The sequence below is a fragment of the Schistocerca piceifrons genome, chromosome 7, assembly GCF_021461385.2.
Source record: "Schistocerca piceifrons isolate TAMUIC-IGC-003096 chromosome 7, iqSchPice1.1, whole genome shotgun sequence".
NCBI lineage: Eukaryota > Metazoa > Arthropoda > Insecta > Orthoptera > Acrididae > Schistocerca > Schistocerca piceifrons.
The window spans coordinates 107,837,813-107,856,588 of record NC_060144.1 but is presented as its reverse complement, the minus strand read 5'-3'; the positions used below and the strand labels follow the sequence as shown (position 1 = coordinate 107,856,588).

General features: G+C 43.4%; 1 protein-coding gene across 1 annotated transcript in view; it reads left to right on the top strand.

Moving 5' to 3' along the window:
• The window catches only part of LOC124805488 (semaphorin-2A-like), a 491,457-nt gene that overhangs the window by 365,518 nt on the left and 107,163 nt on the right, over positions 1–18,776 (top strand). Inside the window, exon 6 of the mRNA XM_047266052.1 lies at positions 10,484–10,754. Coding sequence (XP_047122008.1) covers positions 10,484–10,754 — 271 coding nt within the window. The remainder of the gene's footprint in view (positions 1–10,483; positions 10,755–18,776) is intronic.

Below are 18,776 nucleotides of genomic sequence, written 5' to 3'. Positions count from 1 at the left end.
CTGAATTTTGAGGGTGGGTCATCTATATACGTGAAGAAGATGAATGAATGCTATGAAAATCTCATTATTTGGTCGGACGTAGCGCCCTTTAAACTTAGCGGAACAATTAACTGCAATAATTTCATGTACTGGGCTACTGGAAATCTATAGGTAACTGAAGAAAGAAGTGTAAACCCAACAGGAACATCATTCTCGTGTGCTCTGTTGTCTAGAAGATTAACTGAACCGTAGTTCTTTGAGGATATTGTTGTAAGAATGTTCCATGTGATAACTCCATAGCTTAACGACATTTTTGACAATGAATGGCATTGCTTTCTCATTTGCTACCTCACTTTGTACTTGACGTTAGCAAATTTCTCAGTTACACGTTTCCTTCGAGATGTATATGATGGATTTTGACCATTTAGAATTCTATATATGTGGAACAAGTGAAGAGCACAGTGCACGACACAAAACCACAAACTCTGGATGATATAAGAGAAAAAACTGATCTATCGTACAATGCTATTCAATTCGAAACAACGCAGTTGGTATTTGGCTCTGTTATAAGCCGTTGTTACTGATGCATTACTGTGTGAAGAGCACAGTGCACGACACAAAGCCACAAACTCTGGATGATCTAAGAGAAAAAACTGATCTAGCGTACGATGCTATTCAATTCGAAACAACGCAGTTGGTATTTGGCTCTGTTATAAGCCGTTGTTAATGATGCATTACTGTGGGAGGAGGTTACTTTTAGCATTCGCACCTCAAGATAATCTTCAGTCTGTATTATTCCGATAACATTTCTTTCCTATCTGCTTTATTAAAGAGGTATTCAGTTTCAAACAATGTATACATTATTTTGGGACATCCTTTACTTCATGAAGCAACCAGGTATCGGAAACGCATATTCAGTTGATCTGAAGATCACAGTGTTGTGACGTCCTGACTTTCGCAGTGAGCCACAGTTGAAGTAAACATGGAGGGCGGTATCGTGACTACTATTTGCATGGGCCTTACGTGCTGCCTCCCCTAGTCATACGACAGATGTACAGACCGCTCTTGCAAGAGCACCTGCCGGCGCTACTGGAGGGCATTCTGTGGTGTCACCGCCAGACACCACACTTGCTAGGTGGTAGTTTCAAATCGGCCGCGGTCCATTAGTACATGTCGGACCCGCGTGTCGCCACTGTGTGATCGCAGACCGAGCGCCACCACAAGGCAGGTCTCGAGATACGGAATAGCACTCGCCCCAGTTGTACGGACGACTTTGCTAGCGACTACACTGACGAAGCCTCACTCCTTTGCCGAGCAGATAGAATAGCCTTCAGCTAAGTCAATGGCTACGACCTAGCAAGGCGCAATTAGCAGTATATTGTCTGAAACTATAGAGTCTTACTTATATCGTCAATAGCGATGTAACAAGGATGGATTAAAGTTAAGTATTGCAGAAGCTACGTACTTTTCTTTATAGCTTTCATTACGTATCCTGTTACAGACCTGTCTCTTGCCTGCGTGAACTAAACGCGTGCCTTTCGGCTACTTCCGTGGCGTGGCTGTCTTGCTACGCCACAACACATTCCTCTATACACAACAGGGAGGATGTCCATCAAGTGTGATGGGACCCCACGGCACTTTGGAGAACCAGTAAGCGCATCACTAATCCGTACTTCAGGCGATCGGTGAATAGGTCAGGGAGTACTGTGCATTAGCCTGAAAGATCGTGGCAACCTCAACCAATTAAACATTCTTCTCTGAGGCTATATGAAAACCGAAATGTATTCTACCATATGCTCTCAAGGTAGGAATTAGTTTCAAGAATTCTTAGCAGTCACGCTTATACACTTGAAACCTTGAACACATGTTGGGAACATGTGTGCCAACATAACAAAAACAATATCGATAACTGAATGTATATTGCCCACGTAATTTGAAAAGTCACCTTACCTTTTGAACAGTCCTCGTACGCAGCACGTCATACACTTTCCGTCGAACACAGCTCGCCCTGTTAGATCGATATCAGCTCTGCGTTGAAATTAATTGTTCTCATTTTGAGTATTAAATTTAAACATAATTAGTATAACATTTGAGTAAAACACATTTAACATTGTATTGTTCTCAGACACATCACCTGACCTGGATGCTCCGTACTCACTCAATATTCATTTCCAACACCTGGAGGCATAATGAAGTACACTGTTCAGTCCAGATAATGTTACAACTTATCAAAAGGCTGAATAACCTCTTTTTGCTGCGCATACTGCTGCAAGACGTGCAGGAAGAGAGCCAATGAGGTTCTGGAAGTTACCGACAGGGCTGTGGAGCCATGTAGACTCCAGTTCCGTGATCAGCTGGGCTAGGTTTCTTGTTCGAGTATCCAGGGCCCGATCGAGGTCGTCCAACAGATTCTCGATTGGGTTTAAATCGGAAGAGCTTGGTGGCCAGGGCAGTACAGTTAACCCACACTGGTGCTCTTCGAACCACGCACATAAAGTGCGAGCTGTGTGACACGTTGCAGTGTCCTGCTAGTTCCGAGAAAAAACAAGCTGCATGTAGAGGTGGATATGGTCCCCCAAGGATAGATGCATACTTGATCCAGTCTGCCTTCCAGAAAGGCGAGATCACCCAGGGAATGGTCTCCAGCCTGGTCCCTTTCGAAGATTGTTACATGGTATATGTGACTGTAGGCTTTCCCGGAGTAAACTATTGATGAAGGTTTCTCGGGTCTCCAGCCGGGTGGTAGCGTTGATATCTCGCGACGTTTCGGGAAGTGTCGTACTATGCATATTCTGGCGAAATGTCGAGATTCGCGGAGAGCGGGCTACTTATATGGGCGGTCACCCTCCTCCACTAGACCTCGCGTGGACCAGCGGCGTGCGCGTGGTGGTGGGGATGGCGGTCGCCCTCGGCGGTCGCGTTCGGTTCTCGGTGTAAGCATTCTGTCTGCGTCCGCAGCGGAGCACATTGACGGGCGTGCTCCCGACGGATTGCCGCTATCGCAGGTTTCCATGCTGCGCTGAGTTGGTATCCCTCATCTCTGTTGACCAGATTGTCGTGAATCCTTATTTCTATGGATTCTTTGATAACGCTTTCCTAGATGCCAGATGCTCGGCACAGTACCTTCGTGTTTTCGAAGTTGGTGTGTTCTTCATTTATGCTGTGTTTTGCTATGGCTGATTTTTCTGTGTGACCTAGTCGCACACATCCGATATGTTCTTCACAGCGTTTAGATATGCAACGCTGTGTTTGCCCAATGTATTGCTTTCCGCATTCGCATGGTATGCCGTATACTCCTGGTGTGTTAACGTTCAGTGCGTCTTTGGCAGAACCTAGGAGCTCCCTCGTCTTCGGTGGTGGCCGGAGAGCGGTTTTGACATTGTTTTTGCCCAGAAGTCGTGCAATTTTATCAGATCTACGACTCGCGTTCCTTCCTTACGTGGGTCCACTCGCGGCCAAAATTGCACGACTTCTGGCCACCCGAGGTCTAGTGGAGGGGGGTGACCGCACATATAAATAGCCCGCTCTCCGAGAATCTCGACACTTCGCCAGAAGATGGGTAGTATGACACTTTCCGAAACGTCGCGAGACATCAACCCTACCACCCGGCTGGAGACCCGAGAAACCTTCATCAACTGTTACATGGTGTTTGCTTTCAGACGCTTCACGTCATATACGCCTAGGGCTACCTGTCCCATGGAGCATACAACGTGATTCTTCTGAAAAGGCTACCTGTCGCCACACGGTGCACTTCTACTTGCATTATTGACGTGCAAAGTCCAGTCTTCGTCGACGATGAGTGGTAGTCAGCAGGGTTCATGCACCAGGTGCCTGCTGTGGAGGCTGGTACGCAGCAACGTTCGTTAAAAGTTCGTTGAGGAGGTACTGTTGTTAACTCCTTGATTCATTTGGGTGGTCAATTGCTCAACAGTTGTGCGTCTCTTCACCCATACACATCTCCTCAGCTGTATTTCACCCTTGTCATCTATGGCCCGTGGAGCTCTACAGTTCCCTCGGCACCGGTTTTGGATAGTACCGTTTTGTCATGCACGCTATATTTTAACCAGCACAGCAGCACGCCAACTGTTTACGAACTTGGCCGTTTTGGAAACGCTTTCACCCTTGGCCAGAAATCCTATCATCATCACTTTCTGGAGGTCAGAGAGATCATTTCATTTACGCATTATTACAAGAATTCGACTGTTTTCCACGCCCCACCCGACATGCTTAATATACTCGCCACTGCTGGTGATGACACATACCGTCTACGATTGGTTATTGCACGTTGACGTGGAACATAGGCGGTTAACACAGTAATGTGACTGGACTGTGTATGTCTGTCGTCATCATATTAGCCGTCCTTTGCACTGAATTTTTGAACAACTTGTATATTACTATGCTTGTGCACCTGACAATGAGCTAAACCTCTTAACTTGCTAGTATTGCCACACTTACTTTACTTTTACTTTTTCGTGCCCGGAAACTACAATTTGTTGGCCCAGTATTGGGCAATGTCCAATGCTTCTTCTTTAGCCAGCCATAGATCGTCGAGGGTGCATCTGTGGGGGCAGGCAGGGCATTGTAGGAGATGTTCCATGTCCTGTCGAGTGCCGCAGTCGCATTTGTCGTCATTTTCGTCCAACAGACCCCATTTGATCAGATTAGATTTCAAAGGAGCCACCCCAGTTCTGATGCGGTTAAGGATTCTCCAGGTTTTCCAATCACCAGAAACGCCGCTTGGTGGGTCCTCTCTTAGTGGATAGTAGATGGGGGGGGGGGGGGGGGGCTCATCTAAGGCGCAACTTATTAAACGGCGTCTGGATTTGAGTCTGCTGGGGCCACACTCTAGGCCAAATATTGAGTGACGAGCATCAAAGGTTTGTTTTAGCTTCTCGGTATGTTCATGGGCTTTCTTACGTGAGTCAGGGTTTTTGAAACCTGCGGCCCCGTGAAGATTTTCTATGGGGGTTGGTTTCATGCAGCCTGTCACTATCCTGCGTGTTTCATTCAAGCTAATATCTACCTTTTTGCGTGGACGGATCTGCAACATACCGGGCAGGCATATTTGGCAGTTGAGAAGCACAAAGCTTGGGCTGAAGTTCTGACCACGGTAGGTTTAGCACCCCGCTTGCTATTGGACAGCTTTCTTATTAAGGAATTTCGTGCTTCTACTTTTTTTGCGTGTTTTTTCGCAATGATATTTGTATGTCAATGTTCTGTCCAGCACGACGCCAAGGTAGGTGGGAGTATCTGTGTGTTCCTGTAATGCCCCATCCCAGGTAACACTGAGCCTGTACTTTGGCTGCCTCGAGTTCAGATGGAATGCACTCACTTGAGTTTTGGAGGGATTGGGTTTTAGAGAATTCTTTTTGTAGTAGGTTGACAGTGTAGAAAGGGCGGTTTCTAATTTCTCCTCGATGGCTTCAAAGCTGTTGCCTTGAACTGTTATTGCCAGGTCGTTTGCATATACAAAAGTTTTGGTTTTGTCTGGAGTTGGTTGGTCATTCGTATATATTTTGAATAGGATTGGCGCCAACACGCTCCCTTGAGCAAGCCCATTTTTCTGATTCCGCCATCGACTCTTTTCCCCCTCAAGCATTACGAAGAACTGTCTATTTTTGAGCAGGGATTCGATTATCTTGACTAGGTGGTAGTCTTTCAGGGTCTCGTACGTTTTATGCAGTGCCCGCTGATCTACTGTATCATAGGTGGAACTTACGTCAACTAGTGCCAGCCCGGTGATTAGTTTATTCTCAAACCCATCCTCGATATGTTCCGTCGATGCCATAATTTGACTGGTACAGGAGCAAGGGAGGTGCCTCCACGTGTGCATTTTACTTACACGCTACATAGAAGAAAATAAAATGCCGGCGCTCCCCGGAAACGTTGCCCAATCGGACAACGGCCTAACCTTCCACCACCGGAAACCAATGTAATCAAGTATTGCTAGAAGAAAGACGTTTTAACGCGACAACATGTTGTAAATGATGATGTCTTTGTTCTCTCGATTTTATATTCGAATCGTCTCCATCCCCAGTCTGCATATGTTCAGCGGACATTAAGATTACCTAGTAAATTGAATCTTAAAGTGACTCCAGGAGTGAGTTACTAATAGTAGACCGTCCAGATACCTAACGCCTCCGAATTCTTCATGTGATACTTCTTAAACCTTTTAAAATAAAACAAACATTAGCAACATTTTACATTCCTCAACACACACACCCCTTGGCGCCGCACACATTTCCCCCAGCGAGAAACTAGTTTCTTGATACTGTTACTGTAGAATGTTTGACTTTGTTGACGGAGGCATAATGTCACCTCTGCTTGCACTGTTTCGTCACTATCGAAGTCCTGGAAGGCATTCTTTAAGTTTTGGAAACACCTGAAAATCGGGTGGGGACAGATCAGGACTGTGTGGAAGATGGTTCATGACAGAGAACTCAAGGCGTCATTTAATTGCAAATGAGTCGAAGGTTACGTATGGCCTAGCATTGTGATGCTGATGAAGAAGGTGCTCCATTTGCTGACGAACTCTTCGAATTGGAAACTCGATTACAGCACGCTGTTTCTCAGGCAACGACATAGTTACTTCACATATCGCTATGTTACAAGACACAATTCAGAGCCCTTTAGCAACAGCGTGCTGACAATATGTAGAAACGAAGAATAATGATGTAGAATTTTAATAATGTTACTCTTATTTAAAAATCTTTAAGAGTTTTCATATAAAAAATTCGGAGGCATCACTTTTGAGCACGCCCTCGTAGAGTTACCGGCAACTGTGTAAGGACTGGCGACGACAGTTTCGAGACTTATGCGGGTGCTATGCTGCGCATGTTTTCTTCGCCGTGCGCAATAAGTGGCGAATTACTGATGTACTGGAGTGGCAAAAGCAGATGACAGAATTATGGCGTACCCCAGGGTATCAGTAAGGACAGTAGCAGATTCCTCAAGTGTATTGCCACGTTCTCTTGTTAGAGTATTGATGTAGGTATGCAAATAAGCTGACCTCCAATAAATTTACGTCACAACGGGTGTTTATAGACGATCATTGTGGACAGAAACAGTTTACTACGTTTCATACTCTGAAGAGCCAAGAAAACTGGGATAGGAATGCGTATACAAAAACAGAGAAATGTAAAAATGCTGAATACGGCGATACTGTCGGCAACATCTGTATAAGACAAGAAGTGTCTCGCACAGTTGTCAGGTCGGTTACTGCTGCTACAATGCCAGGTTATCAACATTTAAATGAGTTTCAACATGGTGTTATAGTCTTCGCACGAACGATGGGACAAGCATCTCCCAGGTAGCGATGGAGTGGGGATTTTCCAGTACATACCATTTCACGAATGATCCATGAATATCAGAAATCCGTTACAACATCAAATTTACGACATCGCTGTGGCCGGAAAGGGATCCCGCATGAACGGGAAAAAGACCACAGAAGAAAATCGCTCACCGTGACAGAAGTGCAACCCTTCCGCAAACTGCTGCACATCAATGCTGGGCCATCAGCAAGTGGCAGCGTGCGAACCATTCAACGAAACATCATCGATATGGGCTTTCCGAGCCGAAGACCTACTCATGTACCCTTGATGACTGCACGACACAAAGCTGTACACCTCGCCTAAGCCCCGTCAACACCGACATTGAATTGTTGATGAGCGGAAAAATGTTGGCTGGTCGGACGAGTCTAGTTTAATTTTTAAATATGGCTACTTGCTGAACGCTTATATGGCATTCTTTCATTTTTTTTATATCCTGAGAAATGATTTAGTAGTTCCTACCCACTAACTTTTACACATTAGGGTAACAGAAATTCTTCTACAGAATAGGAGAAGTTCTCGAGGAGAAACTTTTTTAATTTGTTTTCAAATTTTACTTTGCTATCTGTCAGACATTTATATCCTCTGATAAGTGATCAAAAACTTTCGTCACCGTGTTGTGAACCTCTTTTTGTACTAAATAAAATCTTAATGTGGAATAATGAATGTCATGTCCGCTCCCGGTAGCTGAGTGGTCAGCGCGGCAGAATGTCAATCCTAAGGGCCCGGGTTTGATTCCCGGCTGGGTCGGAAATTTTCTCCGCTCCGGGACTGGGTGTTGTGTTGTGCTTATCATTATCATTTCATCCTCATCGACGCCGAAGTCGCCGAAATGCTGTCAAATCGAAAGACTTGCACTCGGCAAATGGTCTACCCGACGGGAGGACCTAGTCACACGACATTCACATTGCTGAATGTCATTTCTTCCTTCTGGTACTGTAATTATTTTCAAAATTGTTGCTTTTAAACTGTAGTGTATTGCTTACAGCCAACTTCCAGAGAATATAAATATACTCTGAAGCCGTAGTCAGAATATCAAATTCTTTAAATAGACTTGTACCAGATGACATCATGATCGTGGGTGTGTACCACATATCACTCTTACAGTACGTTTTTGTGCAATGAACAGTATCTTTCTTAAAGATAAGTTAACCCAGAACATTGTTACATATGATATTAGCGAATGAAAATACGCAAAAGATGTCAACTTACGGATTTGTGCCGGCTGGTGTGGCCGTGCGGTTAAAGGCGCTTCAGTCTGGAACCGCGTGACCGCTACGGTCGCAGGTTCGAATCCTGCCTCGGGCATGGATGTGTGTGATGTCCTTAGGTTAGTTAGGTTTAATTAGTTCTAAGTTCTAGGCGACTGATGACCTCAGAAGTTAAGTCGCATAGTGCTCAGAGCCATTTTTTTACGGATTTGTCTCACCCAAGATTTTGAACAAATGTAGGTACAAATGTTGCTAAACGTAGTTGATTTAGATGTTACAGAATGTGCTTTTTCCAATTTAAATGCTTATAAATATAACACCTAAGAATTTTGAAGTTTGCAACCTACTTATTATTTCCTTGTTGCCTGTTACACTTACAACTGGTGTAGTATCCCTTGATGTGCACAACTGAGTATGTTGTGTCTTTTTAAAACTGAAGGTGACACCGTTCCCAGAAAACCACTCAGTGATACATTAAGGCATTGTCTATAATTTTTTTCACTTTCTATATGTATACTACTGATTACAATACTTATGTCATCTGCAAAAAGAACTAACTTTTCATGTTGTGTATTAGTCGTAAGATTGAGGAATAGTAGTGGACCTAAGTTGAGCCTTGGTAAACCCCACATGTGGTTTCTCCCGAGTTAGAAATATATCGCCGGACTACATCGTTTCAAGTAATTAGTGCAACTTTTTGCATTCATTTAGTTAGATATTACATTATCCTCTGGTTGGCTTACCATCAGTCCCATAAAACTTCAATTTGTCTAGGAGAATTATGAGTCACAGAGTCAAATGCCTTAAACAGAACGCAGAAAATACCAGTCGGCGCTATTTTGTTATTTAATGCTTGCAAGATTTGGTGAGTGAACATGTAAATGGCAGTCACACAAGGGAAGCCGCGACATTGAGATCACAGATTTACTTCAAACGTTGTACACCTTTAGTAGGCCATTAAAAGAGTAAATGTGCAAATAGTAAGATGTACTACCCTGGCAACTCCGAGAAAATCGCAAGAGAAGTTTTAACTGTCTGTTATGAGGCTTACGTATTTATGCGTCGCTGCTCGATGCTACAGTTCATGGTGGTTGAGTGATCAGCGCTCGAATTTTGTAGGAGGAACGTGTATGAGGCAACGGTTCGACTCCTGCTCAGATTCAAGAATTAATCCTTTTTCTTCATCCGGGGTCAGGTTGTTTAATTTATATGACATTTGCGAGGTTATATAATGAAGTTCTAATTCATGTTTGCTGTGTGTGGATGACAAATAGCATCCTGCAACGTCTGACGTCGCGAGCATATCCCACGTGTAATTGTACATTACTCTTGTGGTCTCAAACGTAGTGACTTACTATATTACTGATTATGAATAACGTCATCCTCATTATTATTTATCGATGTTTGTCTTGGACTTTCCAAGCTTGTCTTTTGTCTTTGAAAATTTAATTACAAACAGTAAATAGTCAAATAACATAATGAATTCACAACAACTTTACGGGGGTCATGTAAATTAAATAATATGACCAGTGAAGACGAAAATGTAGATTAAAAAGGAACGTTGAGTAGCAGTCGTATAGTCGCCTCTTACACGTGAACTCTGGCACTGAGCACCTATGCACAGATACATCAGTTACATAATAGACGGGTATAGCTTCGCTCACTATTTTCTCGAAATTGCCAGACTATTGTTTCAATGGCCCACTAAAGGCGTACAATGTTTGAAGTAAATCCTTAATCCCACAGCTGTGACCTCATTTTGATAGTAGAACAACTGTGCTGTAATCCAATTTATGATTTGCTGAGGATATTATTGTTGTTCAGGTGACACACTATTCTAGACTAGCGTCTTATTCTCTCAGGGATCATTTCCTGCAGTTTACCTGCATTTAGCCATTTAGCAAAATCGCCCTGTATACAGTGTGAGTTGCAGCACACTTGGTTAAGCTACGCCACCCGCTGCAGGCGAACCTGACGCACCTTTCGCGGCGCGACCACGTGCCCGGCGTGGGCACGGGCGTGGCCAAGTGCCCGTACGACCCGGCGGACAACTCGACGGCGGTGTGGGTGGAGCGCGGCAACCCGGGCGGCCTGCCGGGCCTCTACAGCGGCACCAACGCCGAGTTCACCAAGGCCGACACCGTCATCTTCCGCACCGACCTGCACAACCTCACCACCGGCCGCCGCGAGTTCTCCTTCAAGAGGACCCTCAAGTACGACTCCAAGTGGCTCGACAGTGAGTACTACCCCATACCTCTCTCTACACATTCAGCTTTCCTGTTCATTTCCACTTTGCTTGTACAGTACTTCAAATTTCCTCAAATTTTTATCCTGTGGTTTCATTCGATAATATAAAAAAATGTGTTTAAGGACATCGATGAGGTTGGAGTACCTTATTAGATACGCTGGTCGTCCTTTCGACTCATACTGAAATGATCCTGGAGGATGTGGGACGTGTCACAAGAAAACTAATACTGTAAGGTTATTTAGTTTGTAGCAGGAGAGAATGTTCCATGAAGGCTACAGTACCTAGGAACGCAAGGTGTTTCCTGGTTGCTGTTACTGTCTGGTGACGGATTTTAGAATCACATGAAGGAACGTACACTAGAGACTGCCATGACAGTTTCCAACATTTTCTACTGTTTTTGTTGTTGTGAGAAGTGAGGTTGTACTAGGCCTATTTGGAAAGTAAATTCCGATGGCGTGTGATATGGAAAGCACAGTGAAAATATTGATGAAGCTTTGCACAGATGTGTAGGGCAGTGTCTCTAGTACGCCTGTCGATTACGTCACGTCGGTCTTTTCAGTTCTGAGAGCACAGTAAGCACTTAAATACGCTTAGAACAATAGTGTCTCCCGCCAAGTATGAGGGCCACTTATGAGATTTCGCCTGATGTCGTGCAGCCCACATAACGTAACTGCCATACGTTTCCTTTTCCTTGACAATTCTCGGCCGCACTCTGACGGGACAATGAGATGCTTCTCCGGCGTTTTCTATGGGAAGAGTTTGATTACCCACAATAGAGGCAGTAACTGACTCTCCTTGAGTTTCATCTCTGCTCACTTGAACCGCTAGCTATGAAGACAACGTTCTGGTGCAGACAACTAGCTGTAGATGAGCGTAGAGAATTGGCAGGAGGCACAGGCGGTTTGCTTCTATGACGAGGGTATTGGAAAGTTGGTACAACGCTAAGACAAATGTCTAAATCGGAGCGGCGACTATGTAGAGATGTAGCTGGAATATGCACCTAACTGTTTCAAATAATAAGGATTTGATTTTCACAGTGATTTAAATTTTACGACCGATCTGGCCTTACTTTCCGAATAGGCCTCGCATTTGACGTAGTTTTCCTCAATATGCGAGTTACATACTTGTGAATGATGTATAATGTATAAAAGGTGTTTTTGGGATATTGCTAATTCTTCTGTTACAAAGTTTTATGGTGAGTAAAATTCTGTTATTTTTAAAGTAATTTGCGTAACTTATTGACGGGTCAGCCATTCTTCGTCAGCCATAGGAACGAAACGTCTCTATACGTTGGAACATGTGATATTAGCAAATGAACTGCTTTCCTTTAATGTCTTAACAATTTTCCCAATCTCGAAACGGAAACTGGTGTTCCTTGTCATTGGCTTAAGTTTCAAAATTTCTGTAACTTTCAACTAGTTTTTGATAATACCGTGCATCCGCGAAATCTCTCCACAGCGGAAGTCTCACTATCACGTGTTCCATGGACCTCCATTGGTGGGGTAGGTTATTAGTGTTATGTGTACGTTGCAGCTCTTAGTTCCGTTATAGTCTTATGTAAGCTGAGTATAGTGAGAACGCTTGGCACTGCAGAGAGAGCAGTTTTAGTGGAAGAGATTTTCTGTACCGGAGGAAACTTTACGAAGCATGTGAGGCAGCAATTTAGATTTCGTTTCCTTGCTTCGAGATGACCACATCGCTACACTGTACCCTGTACGTGATTTAATCCGAAAATTCCAGCCAACAGGTTCAGTTCCTGATGCACTACGACTTGATTGCCCTACAGTTTTAACAGAACGGGTGCTTGAAGACTTTTTGGATATCATGCTGCGGAGTCCAACAGAATCAGTGAGGAAATTATCACAAGAGGCTGACGTCTCTCGTACCACAGCGCGTAGGGTCTTAACGAAAGAACTGGGGGTGTATCCGTACAAAATTACTGCTGTGCAACATTTACACTATATGGACAAGGTTAACGATTAGCGTATTGTGAATGGTTTCAGCGATTTGCTAACCACAATGGAGTGAGTGTTCTAGATCGGAATTGTTTGGCTGATGAGGCTTGGTTTCTCTTATCTGACTACATCAGTTCCCAAAATTCACGAATTTCGTTAACAGGAAATCCACGTGTCTTAAGCAAAATACAATTGCGTGCAGAGAAAACCGCAGTGTCGTTTGCCATAACACGAGCAAGAATTATACGGTCGACCTTTTTCTACACTACCGTCGCTTCCATGTGTATTGTTCCCAAATTATTTTGTCCGTTTATTGCCCGGCTGAATAAAGATGATATCAGTCATTAATTTAACCAATATGGCAACGCTACTGCTCATAGGGCACACCAGTCCCTATGACTTATAAATGAAATCTTTGGAGACAGAGTAATCACGAAAGATCTCTGGCCCCCGTGCTGACCGGATCTGTCTTCGGCCGACTATTTTCTCTAGGATGTGGTTAGAACTATTATGTGTGAAAATAACCTAAAGATAATAGATGAAATGAAGACATTTGATTACACTTGTAACATTGGTAAAAGTGTTCGGAAATAAATGTAAAAGAGTTGAACTGAGCCTTCAAGAAAGAGTGGAAACTTTTCCAGCACCTACTGCGATATTGGCTAGTTCACTGTATTTAACTGTAATCAATATAATTAATTAAACTGCTTTAATTGTAATAATGTTGAATCCCATCTCCCAACATGACTGTAGCCACTAGCAGTGAATCTCGGCCCCTGGCTTACACAACGACACTAACTGCTTTCAAGCTTACGCGTCCCGCAAGGCGAGACACATGGAGCTACGCTAGTGCAGAGAGACTTTGCAGATGCACTGCGCTTCTTAATTTGATTTCACGTACTGATTATCAGTATGTAGTAGAGCAATAATGTAACACACATATTATTAAGTACAATATTGACAGTATTTTTTCGATTAAATTTGAATAAAATATTTGCTTCAAGTGCATGACCGTAGTATACTTTGGAAAAGTCGGTCAGATGTGAAAGAACCTTAGTTTTCCGGAGGTTTTAGTTATTTCAGAAAAAGTCTTCGGTGTGCATAAATTGGATGTTATCATTTGAAAATGGAATAAGAAAACGTATGGAAGTTCTACTACAGGGCTGGCTAGAGGCGAAACACTGAGAAGTGTTTCAAGATAGAATACTCTTCCCTACAAATGATTAACCATGCTGTTTGTACACTTACCTTTATAACTGACATTTAATTGTAGAAGCACATTTGACTGACACAAACTTCTAAAGCACAGCTGAGTAAGCTTTCTTATTAAAACGTATGTGACTTTTGTTGAGTATACTAACACAACGAACTAATAAAGAATATAAAAAGTAACGGTCTGATAATGAAAATATATCGGAATGTGATGAATATATATAGTCTAGCAGTCTAAAAAAGTTTTGCTGAATTAATAAAAAGGGATAAGTTAAGTCGCTGGTTTCAATGCATAATGTATTCTACACAGTCTTCCCACACTTGAAAATAACGCAGAGAACATTCATACAAAGATGCGAAACTGCCAGTAAAAGTTACACCGACTTGAATGTCGGTTATTTTGCCGAACTGTTGACGTTTCACGTTAATTTATTCACTTTGTCGTTTTATGGTTGGTTCGTATTCATTACACGAAGACTCCCTCCCTACCTACAGAAAATTGTTGTTAACTTTTCAGTCAAGTCCTAGTAGGCGCAGCTGTTTTGTTCTGGAGAAGATTCATTCCAGAAAATAAGTATTCGCGTTTTTAATTTCAATCAAGACACGGCAGGCGTCTTCGAGTTCTTGCTTTGTTGGGATTTCAACATGTGCAGCTCAGACTTTGCACACACTTTTCTCTTCCTAAAAAAATTCTGGAGAATGACTAGAAAACATGATTTACAGATGTTCAGCTCGTTGTTGCATTGCTGTTTGTGAGACAACAGGAGAGTCAATATCAGTTATGTGTTACGTCTGCAATAACGTAATCTTTACGTGAATGGCGCACTGCGATACCGTTTTCTATAAGTCTAGAGAAGAAGAAGTGACTTACATAACAACAAATGTAAGGTGGTATTTCAAAACGACTTACTGGTGTCGATATATTCGTTGTGAACAAAGCTTTGATGTCTCCCTGGTAGCTAAAAATCACTTGCTTCATGTTTTATATTTTGCTTCTGGATAAAATCTTAGTTCGTATGGTCAGAATGGGTAGCGTTACTTATATCTGTGCCGTATGGTCAAAGTGGGTAGCGTTAGTTATATCTGTGCCGTGATATTGCATCGAATATTTATGCTACACGTTGGTATAAAGACGAAATTGCAATTGCAGAATTAAAAGTAATACAGCCTTAAGGGAAATTACTGTAATTACTATTGATTTCACCGTATTAACTTTAGCGCAATTAATTAAAAAGAATTTTAAACGAGAGGCATTTCGCTTTTTTTTTTTTTTTTTTTTTTTTTTTTTTTTTTTTTTTCAAATCATCTTCCTTGGTCCCTCTTGAAATATCGATACATATGTTTTTACGGTTTGATTGTTGTAGATTTAACACGTATCTCCTCACAAAGTTGTGTGAACTTTACTTAATTCTTTACTTGACTTCTTTGAAACCATTCGTATAGGCTTTGGACTGGTGTTACAGGGAGTAAATGAAAAATCGCCGGAATGTTGGCACACGGTACAAAACCTGAAGCCAAAAACCGCAATAATATTGTGCCGTTGAGATGAAGCAATACCAAATAATGAACTGACCAACATAGTGAACCGTTCGATATACGAGGGTCACTCCAAAAGAACTGCACACTATTTTTGTAAAAATACAGTTTTTATTCTGCATGTGTGAAAGTTTGACTGTGTGTAGATACATTCTTCCCGCTTGTTTTCAAACTTACTCCAAACTTTTCCCGTGAGTGGCGCCATCACAGCATGTCTTCAAGATAGCTGCTACACTTGACGTTCGTCAGAAGCAACATGCTGTCATAGAATTCCTGCGCTGTGAAAACGAGACAGTGGGAAACATGTAGAATAAAAGATGGATTTAAAAAAAAAAATTATGTGCATTTCTTTTGGAGTGACCCTCGTACATACGTGTATGTTAGGTAATACTGATTTTCTCTGAAATGCAGCAGTAATTTTGTGTTACTGAGTGTATCGCTAATAACTTAATTACTGAAGATATAAGGAAGTTTATTAGTCTTAAATCTTTCGTTGGATATGTACGTTAGAGGAGCCAAAACAAATTGGGTTGACAATCGATGTAGCGGAGATAGGCTGCACCCGTTCGTTTGTTCTACCAGTGTGCTACGGTGATGTGGGGCCGGGGATTTCAGAGTGTTCCAGGGATGCAGACAGATAACAAATTTATTGCACAAGTCTGTTTCTTGATTGTGTTAAGTAATACCTTATGAGGGCCCCTCGTAACGTGAGGGAGTTATTCTTGGTCATCTACATCTACATATTCATGGCTACTTTTCAGATCACACTTACAGGACCAGCAGACGGTTCATCGAACCACCTTCGCACTAATTCTCTATTATTCCACTCTAGAATATAGCATGAAAAAAAAACCAGCTATATCTTTCGGTGCGAATTCTTATTTCCCTTATTTTATTATGATGATCGTTTCTTCCTGTGAACATTGGACTCAACAAAATATTTTCGCATTCGAAGGAGAAAGTTGCTGACTGAAATTTTATGAAACGACCCCGCCACAACGAAAAACGTCTTTCTTTAATGATTTCCACCCGAAATCTCATATCATATCCGTGATATTTTCTACCCTATTTCTTGATAGTACAAAACATGCAGTCCTTCTTTAAGCTTTCTCTGTTAATACAATATGGTAAGGGTCCCAAACCGCGCAGTATTCCGTAACAGGACAGACAGGCGCAACGTACGCAGTCTCTTTAGTAGACCTGTTTCATCGTCTAAGCATTCTGCCGATAAAACGCTGTCTTCGGTTCGTGTTCTCCACAATATTTTGCGTGTGTTCTTTGTAATTTAAGTTGTTCATAATTGTAATTCCTAGGTGTTTAGCTGAATTTGCGGCTTTTAGATTTAACTGATTTATCGCGTAAGCGAAGCTTAACGGGTTCCATCTTTCACTCATGTGAAGTCACACGTTTCATTGTTTAGGGTCAATAACCAAATTTCGCACCATACATATATTTTATCTAAATCGTTTTGCAGTTGGTTTTGATCTTCTGATGACTTTAGTAGATGAAAAACGACAGCATCATCTGCAAACAACCTAACGCGGCTGCTTAGATTGTCTCGTAAATCGTGTCTACTGAGAAGTAACAGCAGAGGCATTTAACACTACTTTGCCGAACGCCAGAAATCACTTCTGTTTTACTCGATTGCTATTTCCGTCAGTTACTGCGAACTGTGACCTCAATGACGGGAAATCACGAATCCAGTCGCATATATGACACTATATTCCATAGGCCGGCCGGTGTAGCTGAGCGGTTCTAGGCGCTTCAGTCTGGAACCGCGCGACCGCTACGGTCGCAGGTTCGAATCCTGCCTCGGGCATGGATGTGTGTGATGTCCTTAGGTTAATTAGGTGTAAGTAGTTCTAGGGGACTGATGGCCTCATTAAGTTCCATAGTGCTTAGAGCCATTTGAAGCTTTTTTTTTTTTTCATAAGCACGCAGTTTGATTACCAGCCGCTTGTGAGGTAGAGCGTCAGTTGTATTCCATAAGAAATATGTTTTCTAAATCCATGTTAACTGTGAGTGGATCGACCGTTCTCTTCGAAGTAATTCATATTATTCGAACACAATTTATGTTCCAAATCTTGCATCATATTGACTTTAATGATATGGGGCTGCAATTTAGTTGCTTACTCCTATTGGGTCTCTTGAGTATTGGTGTGACCTGTGTAACTCTTTGGGTACGGATGTTTCGTCTAGCGAGCGGTTGAATGTGATCGTTAAGTGTGGAGCTACTGCAACAGCTTACTCTGAAAGGATTCTAACTGGTACAGAATCTAGCTCGGAAGAGTTGCTTTTATTAAGTGATTTAAGTTGCTTCACTACCCAGAGGACATTTACTTCTACGATACATTGGTATCTCTTCTCGATTAGAATTCTAGAATATTTACTTCGTCTTCTTTGGTGAAGGAATTTCGAAAGACTGTGTTTAGTAACCCTGCTTTGGCCCGCCCGGTTGGCCGTGCGGTCTAACGTACGGCTTTCCTGGCGGGAAGGTACGCCTGGTCCCTGGCACGAATCCGCCTGGCGGATTTGTGTCGAGGTCTGGTGTACCGGCCAGTCTGTGGATGGTTTTTAGGCGGTTTTCCGTCTGCCTCGGCGAATGCGGGCTGGTTCCCCTTATTCCACCTCAGTTAGACTATGTCGGCGATTGCTGCGCAAACAAGTTCTCCACGTACCATTACTCTACCACGCAAACATAGGGGTTACACTCGTCTGGTGTGAGACGTGTCCTGGGGGGTCCACCGGGGGGCCAAACCGCACAATAACCCTGGGTTCAGTGTGGGGCGGCGCAGGGGTGAAGTGGACTGCGGCAGTCGTCGTGGGGTTGTGGACCACTCCGGCTGCGGCGGGGACGAGCCTCTCCGTCGCTTCTAGGCCCCCGGTTAACATACAATACAATACAATACAACCCTGCTTTAGCAGGACCGTCATCGATAGTATTTTCATTGCTATCGCGCAGGGAAGGGGCTGACTGTGTCTTGCCTCTAGCATATTTTAAACACGACCCGGATCTCTGTATACAGGCAACAACCTTGCGACGCCTTCCCCGAGAATGCGTTTGCCCCGAACAGCACTGGCTCCAGTTTGCGGGGGAGCGGCGCGACAGCAGGTGGCAGAGGTCGCCCCCGCCGCAGCCGCCGTAGCACCGCCGCCCTCTGAGGCGGCGCCTACACGGGACCGATGCCACTCCCACCAACCCGCTAGGGGCGGCCCGCGTCGTAAAGCGCTAATCCGTGTAATTGGGTGACGCGCGGCGCGTGGCGCGTGGCGCTTGACGGCGCCTCTCGCTCTCCTAGCCGCGGAT